The 11,675-nt window shown below is 41.4% G+C and overlaps 1 protein-coding gene across 2 annotated transcripts in view; it reads left to right on the top strand.

The window, feature by feature from the left end:
- Positions 1–5,196: 5,196 nt before the first annotated feature.
- The window catches only part of il17rd (interleukin 17 receptor D), a 29,902-nt gene continuing 23,423 nt past the window's right edge, over positions 5,197–11,675 (top strand). For both annotated transcript variants that reach the window (XM_084061635.1, XM_084061636.1), the window contains exon 1: positions 5,197–5,385. In XM_084061635.1, the coding sequence (XP_083917761.1) occupies positions 5,287–5,385 (99 nt within the window). In that variant the 5' untranslated portion in view covers positions 5,197–5,286. The remainder of the gene's footprint in view (positions 5,386–11,675) is intronic.

The raw sequence follows: 11,675 nt of genomic DNA, 5'->3' as shown, positions 1-11,675 counted from the left end.
CACAAAAGGGTGTCCATGGGTCTTTCTTTATTAATTTATGAGGTAGTGATGCTGCTAGTAGTAATAATAAATAATGCACCTTTAATAGAAGGAAAACCCCCATGAGATGCATCATCTTGTTTTCGAGGGGGGCCATAACACAAATACACAAATTCATGCATTAAACAGAACCATACAACACAAACACATCCATCCATGCATGCATACATTGAGGTGTAGCATTATTAGTACAGTACTGTTATGTTAGGCTTGAGAGAGGAAGTTTTGTAAGTACTCACCTCAACTCCATCAACATTCCATCCATCCCTCCATCCTTTTCAGAGCTGAATAAACAAGTGTGCTGTTGGTTTTAAGCCCTCTATAGACCTTAAATTGGGTGTTAATCTGGTTTTAATGGGAACAAACTGTCCCCTGCCGTTCTACCATTGTACCCCATCATGTGGCTCCAACCACTGGGCCTCCATTCCCTTCCTAGCTTTTGTTTTCCCCGCAACACAATCCACTGGACCTCCATATGCATGACAACCGTCAGTCAACTGGGGAAATTGGGAGATTAGCATAATAGTATTAGCCTACAGGATTTGACTGGATTATCGCAATTATTATTATTATTATAGGTTGTGAATGAGCAGAGGTAAATATCTAATTATCTGACTGACTGGCCTCATACAAATGTTTTTTTTCCCTCATTTATCTTGTAATACACAAAACAAAAACTGCCCATAAATAAATCTATGTATTTATTTTCTCCCTTATATTTCTTCTTTTTGCCATCTATATCAAAACATATTTCTTTCCTGGCTGCCTGACTAGTTGACTGACTGATTGACTGGTTGTTGAAGTGTAACTTTAACATAACATGTTTGGTTGGACCTGTTTTTTTTTGTTTGTATGCTCTTAGTTTGGATTAAGAGAGCCGTCGTGTAGCTGTGAGATATGGTTTTAAATTCACACACACACACACACACACACACACACACACACACACACACACACACACACACACACACACACACACACACACACACACACCCTCTCAGAGGTTTAGTCTATTATTTGTGTTAATTGACTCCTACCTGTTCTATTTTGTGTTTCACCATGGGGAGTGTTCCTCCATTCAGATGGAAACTCTACTTCTCTCTCCTCTGGTCCTTATTTAAGAGACAGCCCAGAAAGACAGAGTACAGAGACAGAGAAAGAGAAGGCGACGGAAGGACAGAGAAGAAACACGTCACGTTAAAAATGTCATGTCATTTTTTGAGATATGATGTTTTAGACCTATCTGATATGTAGTTAGACATTCATGTTTTTAAATGTTCTCTCTTTTTTATATGTTTGCTGCTTCAGGAACAAGACATTTTTATCTCAATTGGAGACTACAAGTAGAAATAACTGATCTCAGATCTGTCAGTCTTTGTCAGTGTTAGTGGACGGTGGACTAGACAGAATGAGTACAACTGTTTTTTCCATTGAGAGAATTCTCAGGTTGGATTTGGACAAACCCAGAGATTCCGTGACCCTCTATCGACCATGGACAGGTAAATAAACACTTCACAATTGAATTTTCATTTAAAATGTACTTCTAGTTCTATCGTGTCACTAATGAGGAAGACTAAACCCTGAGGAAGACTGTATTGTCGAAACATTGGTTTCCTGTACCTTTTGATAAATGTTTGCATCGTGGCTGAGAGTTGTGCGGCCTCATCCTTCTCAAAGTTAATGAGGAAGTGAAATATTCACATTCAACAACATAATATATCTAAAATATATTTGAATATTGCAATTTACCAGGACACCTCATAAAGGAATGTAATATAACTCGTCAAGAGTTATTTATTAGCTTAGATTGTTTTTTCTAGTTGGTGTTTTGTATAAACAGAGAGAAATCAATTATGAATGAACCAATAAATTATTGTGACACATTTGGCATAAACCCAATGCTACATCATAGATGTGAAAAAATACTTCATTTAAATTCATATATTATACGTTTATTATTGTTTTATGTTTTTCCAAGTAATATTTTACTTGGAAAAACATTCCTTAACACTCTCCGGTGAATACATACATTTCATGTATTTGTTATGAATGTTCTATTTGATTTATCATCTGTTTTATTATCATGGAGATGGGGCCTGGGTCTCAGTGTGTCTATATGACTTGTCTTTCAGAGGACAGACCTACATGGCTGCCATGTCCTGCTTCTGAGAGGACAGAGGAGAATGACACCCTCTGCTGTAAACAACAGCAGCAACTCAAAGAGTCGTACAGGCCCATGTTAAACTGGTACATCGGACGCAGACCGAGGACTGCCTTCACCAGCACACAGGTACAGTGGTTCTCAAACCTTTCAGGCTGCGAGTCTGCGACCCCCCCAGAATAATCTTATTTGAACTGGGGACCCCCACAAATAATCATATGTGTGTGTGTGTGCGTGCGTGCGTGCGTGCGTGTGTGTGTGGGTGCGTGTATACTCCAGGTAGATGTACTAGAGTGTGTTTTTCAAGAGGACTCATATCCCGGTATCCAGCTGAGAGAGGAACTGTCCTCTAGACTCCGTCTGGATGAGGACAGGATCCAGGTGAGCTCATGTCCACTGTGTCCACTTTGCTCTGTTTATTTTGACTTTATATCTCTGTCTGTCTGTCAGTCTGTCATTCTGTCTGTTTGCTCTTAGTGAAAGATCATTCTTATGGCCTGATTACTCAGAAAACAAACTCTTTCTGTTGGTCATAGCCTTGCTCAAAATATATCTTTAATATGTTTTAATCAAAGACGGAGTTGTGCCTTGGATTTATTTTCTTTGCAAGTCTGCAGTCCTCACCACTTGGGAGTTAAATAAATGTGGTCATATGTTCTTATATCTGTGTCACCAAAGAGCACCTGTCTATAGAACCATTGATCCCTGCAGCGCTTCTTTTTCTCTTTTTAAACTAACCCTTTCTATCTGCTCCCTCCCTCTCTCTCTCTGTCTGTTTCTCTCACCCTCTGTAGATCTGGTTTCAGAACCGCAGGGCTAAGCGGAAGCGTTCAGACAGAGAGTCCAGGCTGCACCTGTTCCAGACAGCCCTAGCGGACCTGGTAGGAGGGGTCACTGTCACCCCCAGGACCACCAGAGGTCAACCGTGGTTCGACCAGGAAGTCGAAACAGATCTCAGAACTGAGGGGAAGACGACTAACCATGATGATGAGACTGGATAGTGATAGTCAGACAGTCAATTGTTCAATCTCAGCATCATCTGTTTTTTTACGTCCAGAGACTCCTGTCCAGCACAGGCTTCAGATGCACCTTCTGCAGAAGTCTTGGCTCAGATCTGAACCCATGTGATTTGGCGTAAGGCAGTGGTTCTCAAACTTTTTCATTTCAAGGACCCCCAAAATGATTATGTATTTGGCCGCGGACCCCCATCTCAAAATATTTAGTTCCAGGGACCCCCCAGAAGCAAAGATTTGAGTTACAAATGTTCGCATATGTTTGCATATGTGCTATTTTTGAATAGCCAAAGTATAAACTATGGATAAAGGGGTTCAAATGATTGTGATGCTTTATTAACACATTTTGCTGGGGACCCCTGGTATCTCTCTCCAAGGACCCCTGGGGGTCCCCAGACCCCACTTTGAGAACCAATGGCTTAAGGGACCCAGTTGGACGGCATGCCCTTGCTCATGTCGACCCTAGGCAGGGTTCGTAGTACCCATGTCATGACCTTCCACATGAAAGCTGTATGCTCTGTCTAACCACTACACTAGGGGAGTCAATTGTTCAATCTGATAATGTCAAATATTATATTTCTGTCTTGAAGTGTACACATAAATAATGTATTTGAAACACATATAAAACATGTGTACACCATATCTAGCTGGGGAAAATGTTTTTCCAGGCTCCAGACAAAGTTGACAGGAGTTCCCCAGGGATCTATACTAGGGCCTAGTATAGATATTCGCTGTAAATATATCGCAACGTGCCTCGTTGTGAGCTTGCAGATCGGCTATGGTTGCTGAATGTTTGTTTGGGATGCTAGGGTTCAAGTGGTTGAACATTTTCCCAAGTTTACAAAGATTTAAATTAATCTCTGAACAAAACATATGTTTTACTCTTATCATCTTATGCACCTGTACACTAAATGTAACAATAAAGAACACCATGATCTTTGTCTGTCTCTCTCATATCCATTGCCTCTTTCTCTTTGTAGTTGTCCACACACACACACACACACACACACACACACACACACACACACACACACACACACACACACACACACACACACACACACACACACACACACACACACACACACACACACACACACACACACACAGCTGACAGTTCCCATGGTGACTTCAATAGAGCTGAAATAGGAGCAGGGTGGGGCACACACGCACACACACACACACACACACACACACACACACACACACACACACACACACACACACACACACACACACACACACACACACACACACATATATACACTTGCACAATTTCTATTTAGGCCTATGCTACAAACCAAACCTTATTTTAATGAATAAACTACCAATCTGTATGTTAATACAATATTGAAAATGGAATCTTGAATCTTTAATTACCGATCTCCACGTGTCGGGAGAAGGAGACAACTGACATTAAACTTAATGATTGTAGCTTTCATTTTGTATTGACTTATTATTTGTATGTTGACAGCCAGTGCAAATATATTATTGTTACGATTGAAACAGCATCCTCTTGTGGCGCTAATCCTCTCACCCCGCCCCCCCCCCCCCCCCCCTCAGATTTCCAATTCGCCAAAGCAACAAGTGTGGAAATAAATAATAACAATAAAAAAAATATATATATACATGTATAAAAAACTATATATATATATGGATGTACTATTAAAGTTAGGCTACAAGAATAGGCCTAATTATGTTACAGAGCTGTGTAACATTGCAACTTTCAAAGTTACACATTTTTTTATTGCAAAGTTAAACTTTGAGTATAGGCTACTTTGAGTCTCTCTCTAAGTCTCTCTCTCTCTCTCACACACACACACACACACACACACACACACACACACACACACACACACACACACACACACACAGGCAGGGGTTCCTCCCCCTCCCTCCCTCCCTCGCACACACCTTCTCTCTCAGCCCCCTCCTCTCTTCTCCTCTCTCTCTCTCTCTCTTCCATTCCTGGTTGATGTTTGGTCGGACTAGACTAGAAGGAAAGGAGAGGAGGAGAGAGAGGTGAGACTAGTAGTCTAGAGAAGGAAAGGAGAGGAGGAGAGAGAGGTGAGAATGGCGTCGGTACGAGCACTTTTCTACCTTCTCTCCGTGTTGTTCGTGTTCTCATGGCTCCGATCAGCAGCGACCCAACAGGACAGATGTGGATACAAGGTAACAATGTTTCACCGTCCTTTGTGCTGCTGGGAAACTTTGTATCGGTGCGCTGCTTGAAGTGTGGCGTGCACATAACGGGGGGGGCGAGGGGGGGGGGGTCTAAACAGCACTCAGTGTGATAATAACATAGTATCAGTTTTCCTAGACTACTCGTTTCTTTAACGTAGTATCGTGTGTTTTGTAAAGCACCTTGCTTGCGCATGTGTGTGTATTTGGGTATAAGCTTCTTGTTTTTGCACTGCGTGTGGACGTAAATTGGAGGCTTTTTACAGGATCTTCTGACATTTGTTATTGAACATCTCCGTGTGTGTGTGTGTGTGTGTGTGTGTGTGTGTGTGTGTGTGTGTGTGTGTGTGTGTGTGTGTGTGCGTGCGTGCGTGTGTGTTTAGAACCTTTTATTGGTTAACATTGGCACCTTTTGGCCAGGTGGTCGACTGGTCGTTATTGTGAAAGACTCAAGAGAATGAATAGCCTATGAATAATAGCGTACACAGGCCTAGTTGAAGACATTAAAGACTTTAAAGTGTGTGTGTGTGTGTGTGTGTGTGTGTGTGTGTGTGTGTGTGTGTGTGTGTGTGTGTGTGTGTGTGTGTGTGTGTGTGTGTGTGTGTGTGTGTGTGTGTGTGTGTGTTGCTGTCTAACGGTTTAGTTGGTTGCTGTTAAAAGTTAAATTTGTACTTTTGTTGAGTGAGTTCGTTTCAGTGAACACAGCATATAAAGTTCATGTGATTAACTTTATATGTAGGCCCAGTTTTAAACCATACATCAAAGGGACCCTTGGCAAGTCAGGTTACTATATATGAATTATGCTTAGTTGAGAGACTTATGTTTTAAGTAGGGTTGTTTGGGACATTCATCCTATTTATGAGGTGTGAAGCTGTGATTTAAGTCTAGGATGCTTTTTCCCGACTTGCAACCAAGTCGATCAGGCTACTTTTGTAAATTAGGTACTTAAAGAATATATCCACATGTATTTAATCTATAGTATTTACTAATTAAAGTTATTAAGTTGCTGTAAAGTTGTCATTGCATAGTAGTTGTATATGTTCAATATAATTCTCAGTATTGTAAAATCCATTTGTAGATTGGCTATTTTTGTGAATGATTTAGGGCTTTATAAGAAGTAGTTAAAACACACATGTAGCCTGCTGTTATTTTTTTTTGTAGGACAGAATCTTAAGTATGGATTCTCTTCCATTTCCTGTATTAAAAAAAAACCTAGAGTTCTGAACCAGCTGCTGTGTTCATTCTGGGTGTCATAAAACTTTCTTCTCAGCCTCTAGTTTGATATAGAAAACAGGAACCATTAAAACTGTTGTTTCCAGTATATCTTCTCCTCTTCTGTCTTTTGTCATTGTATTGACTCACTGACATAGTATGATACTTTTTACGTTGTGGGTCTGCAATGTGTGTGTGTGTGTGTGTGTGTGTGTGTGTGTGTGTGTGTGTGTGTGTGTGTGTGTGTGTGTGTGTGTGTGTGTGTGTGTGTGTGTGTGTGTGTGTGTGCATTTTTGTTGTTTTCCTGGAAGGGAGAAGAAAAGGAGAGTGAGATTAAATAAGCATGTTAAAGAGAACATAAAAAGATCAGGAAGGTTATTCTGTAGGTATACACATAGCATAAGACCAGCAGATAGTAGGCTATGTATGAGGTTAAACATAACAGGTTTATAACATTGGTATGTGCACATAGAAGCAGGTGTGTGCATGATTAGGCATAGGCTGCAAAAAATATATATAGGGCATAAACTTTACAGGTAAAAAATATCCATATGGCAGGTCCACAGTGAAAGTAAAGTCCACACAGAGGAACATAACCGCATGATGAGAGGAAAAAGTCAGTTTAAAGTAAAAAGTTCCAGTTGACAGACAGGCCAGCCTGGTGATAGGCATTGATCAGGCCGGGCTTCCGGTTGGAAGCTGTTTGTTGTAGAAATTCAACATTTCCTCGGTGAGAGAATGAAGAGCCGATACTAATATGCATTTTAGTAGATTTATTCAATACAAAAGATGACAATGATATGACAAGAATTATGTAATATATATAATAATGAGAAAATAAGAGTAAAGAATAGAAAGGAAAGGGGGAAAGAGATGGAAGATGGAAAGGTGGACAGGGTCCGGTTGCCTCGGAAGGCAACGGGAGTCTGACACCGATCTGGATGTTGAGGAAGCTTAAATACAGATTCTACAACAAGGATACATAAACACATTGTTATGATACTTCTGATGACTGACATTCCTCTGTCTTGAGCTCTTGAGTATGGAACGTCAATTCTTCCTGACTATGAAATGTGCTGCTCCACGCTCAGCGACTGAGAGTGACGACACTACCCTGGCCAACTATGAACAATATGTGTTCCACTCTCATCGACAGAGAATGGAAGGCCCACTGCTATCCGCCGAGGCCATAGTCACTGCCACCGTCACTAGCCAGAATACTGACGCCTGATGCGAGAAACATTCTCCTTGCGTTCATAAACCTTGTAACTCGTCGTCTTGCTGTCTAGGTCTGCCGCTTGCCTACAGAGGAATAGCTACTTGACCTTGCTGTATGAGCCTGCTGCTTGCTTACAGAGGGATAGCTGCTTAATAACTACACAGAGGGTCTACTAAACTCACAAGACATAATTATTATCAGACTCATTTACTTCCCCTGCTAGGACATTACATTCAGACACATCAGCAAACAAAATGTTTTGACGATTTGCAGATTGCCACGGATCTAGTGAGTGAGTCAGGTAGCATGGAGCAGATGTAGTCTCTCACCAGCCTCTCAAAGCATTTGCTGTTCTGTTGGGGTGAGAGCAACAGGTTTCCAATCATTCAGGCATGTTACCTCAATGTGTGTGTCTGTCTTTCTGTGTGCCTGTTCGACCGCAGCATTTCTCTCAAACCGCTGGACCGATCAGCGACCTCCTTTTGTATGGATGCTGCCCTTAGGCCACATGTTTTGTACTTTTTGAAATATTTAACTCTAATTCTATAATGGAAGTCAATGAGGCTGTGAATGCGATAGCAACTTAAAACATGCCCAAATTTGGAGTCCTACTCATACGCCATAGATAAAAATCATAGACTGACACCATAGGTGACTGATGTAACAGGCTTGTCATTATGCAGGCCGAGATCCACATTGGAGCCAATTCCAAGATCCACATTCATGGAGCCACATTGTTTCTATGGGGATCCCGAGATCCAGTTAATTTCCTAGTTGTTTTTCATCTGGCTTCAATTGTCATCAGATTCACAGTTCATGAATCTACTCACTCACATGGGGTTTGAAACAACCCAACATTTAACAATGATCCTAACACAACTACTGACAAAGTGTATAAAGATACAAGACTCAAAACATTACATGTCCATCCAGACAGTAGACAAGACAAGATATATCATAACATTTAGATAACATTTAAATTGTAGATGGGAAAATAATGAGACAAAAAGATTGATGGGTGGAGTTCAGCAGACCATCAACTGAAACAACAAATGGTGACTTGTTACATCGACACTTGGGATTCACATTTACATTTTTAATACTCATCTAGTCTACATACTAGTCAATATAGAAGTGTTGATTATGTTGGCTAGTTAAATAATAAGTATGGACTATGTAGGATTAGTTAAGTCTATTAGGTATGTATGTAATGATGCATAGCAAGAGAGTTCAGTATCGATACAAATATATTGTGATACTTGTGAACAGCACAGTGTGGAATCTAGTTTTCACTTAACTAATATAATCTTTTTCAGTCATCATTTGCCTGGAATTTCATTTTGTTATGTTATTGTTGTGTATCAAATTGTGAGTTGGGTATGTAGGATCCCCTTTTGAACATAGGCCATGGTGACACAACCACCATTATTGCTATAAAAGATAGAATAAATATAACAAGTATGTAGCCTGAGAGGTGGGTTGTGCAAGGCGTGAACTTAATGTCCACTGTCTGGCATGAATTGACAGCTTGCGTGTGTTCATGCTGTGGGTCAGTCTAGTGGTGTAGTGGTTCCTAAACGTTTAGCTTGTGACCCCAAAGGGACATTTGATGTCTCCCTGGGACCAAAACTAGTGAAAATAAGCAGATCTACAAGTTCACAGCGCGTCGCGATACAACACATTGTGAGCTTGTAGATATATCTTAATAATATATAGTAATATTTTCACTTCTTCTTTAAACTTTTTTTTAACGGAATTCTTTGATTTTGAATTTCTTTTGAAAATGGTCCCGACCCATTGTTTGGGAAACAGTGGTCTTCTAGTGTACAGCCTGTTGACTGTGAGACCTGGGAATGAGAACATCAGAATCAACTTTATTGTCACATCACACATTCACAGGTTTACTTTACAGGTGTAAAGAATTGGGTGAAATTATTTTTTTTACTAAATCCATCATTCACCAATTGTAGGAAAGCATATAATTTGACCATGACTTACTAGTGTTGCCACCCTTAGAAACCTTTAGTTTTACTTTACAGTCAATTGGAATGGTTTCCAATGATGGACAAATGTCAATATGCTGTTGATAAACTATAAAAAGCTAAGTTAAGTCGTCATATTTTGTTCGCTTTGCTGTTTGTTGAAATTACCGGTTTAATTAGTTACATTTTTGATGATTCATGAAAGCAAAAGATTAATGTTGATTAATTAGCAGAGAAGTTTTTCACTTCGTGTGTGTGTGTGTGTGTGTGTGTGTGTGTGTGTGTGTGTGTGTGTGTGTGTGTGTGTGTGTGTGTGTGTGTGTGTGTGTGTGTGTGTGTTTGTGTGTGTGTGAGCAACAATGCTGTCAAGTTTACTTGTTAGTGCCGTGGGGTTGTTCACTGATTCCTACCAACCTGTGTGTGTGTGTGTGTGTGTGTGTGTGTGTGTGTGGGGGGGGTTGTGGTCAGGGAGGGGGGGGGCAGGAAGGAATGTTAACAGAGTAAACAACTGGAAGCTTCCTGCAGAGATGACTTCAAAGACTACGTGCGCGCGCGCACACACACACACACACACACACACACACACACACACACACACACACACACACACACACACACACACACACACACACACACACACCACACCCACACCCACACCCACACCCACACCCACACCCACACACACACACACACACACACACACAAACACACCTCTACGAGTTTTGTTTCTCTCTCCCAACCCCCATTCATTCACTCCTCCCCCACTCTCTTAACACACACACACACACACACACACACACACACACACACACACACACACACACACACATGAAAGGAGGTGGGTGTCTGACTGTTCCACAGGTGTCACATCATTAAAGCTCACACACATAGAACACACTCACTCACACACATGTTTGAGTTTTGAGTGAATACATTTGTATGTACGTATGTGCTTGCTTGCATACGTGTGTGTGTGTGTGTGTGTGTGTGTGTGTGTGTGTGTGTGTGTGTGTGTGTGTGTGTGTGTGTGTGTGTGTGTGTGTGTGTGTGTGTGTGTGTGTGTGTGTGTGTGTGTGTGTGTGTGTGTGTGTGTGTGTGTGTGTGTGTGTGTGTTGGACCTTCCTTCTCCTGAGAGAACAGGAGCTGTTTTTCTCATTTCCTCCTCTCTTCCTTACATCCCATCATTTCTCCTCTCCCTGTGTGTGTGTGTGTGTGTGTGTGTGTGTGTGTGTGTGTGTGTGTGTGTGTGTGTGTGTGTGTGTGTGCACTGACTGAATATTCACTCTGTCAAGTCATTCATAATCGAGAGAGAGAGAGAGAGAGAGAGGGCATGTGTTGTTTAACTTTCTACCTTTGATGTGACTGTTTTCTACATTAAAACTCTTTCTGACAGCCGGACAGCAATGTGTTTTTATCATCATCCTCTCACACAGAAGGGTTGGCTGATTTACATCATCCTGTGTGTGTGTGTGTGTGTGTGTGTGTGTGTGTGTGTGTGTGTGTGTGTGTGTGTGTGTGTGTGTGTGTGTGTGTGTGTGTGTGTGTGTGTGTGTGTGTGTGTGTGTGTGTGTGTGTGTGTGTGTGTGTGTGTGTGTGTGTGTGTGTGTGTGTGTGTGCGTGCGTGCGTGCGTGCGTGCGCGCAACTGCGCATGTGTGGTATGTGTGTGTGCTTGTACGGCTATCTTTGTGAGAGTCCTTACAAAGATAGTGAGATGAGGGTAATTATGGAAAGTGAGGACATTTTGCTGCTGGTTCTCACTTTGTCAGAGGCTGTTTTAGGACAGCGTTAGGGGTTGCATTGGGTTATGGTTAGTTAGTACACATTCGAATCCTCAGTGTTCATTTATCCATTTGTAACTCTGAGACTG

This window comes from Gymnoscopelus microlampas, assembly GCF_963454915.1.
Source record: "Gymnoscopelus microlampas genome assembly, chromosome: 7".
Taxonomy (NCBI): domain Eukaryota; kingdom Metazoa; phylum Chordata; class Actinopteri; order Myctophiformes; family Myctophidae; genus Gymnoscopelus; species Gymnoscopelus microlampas.
Note: the sequence above shows the minus strand (reverse complement) of the source record. Positions and strands in the feature narration are given on the sequence as shown.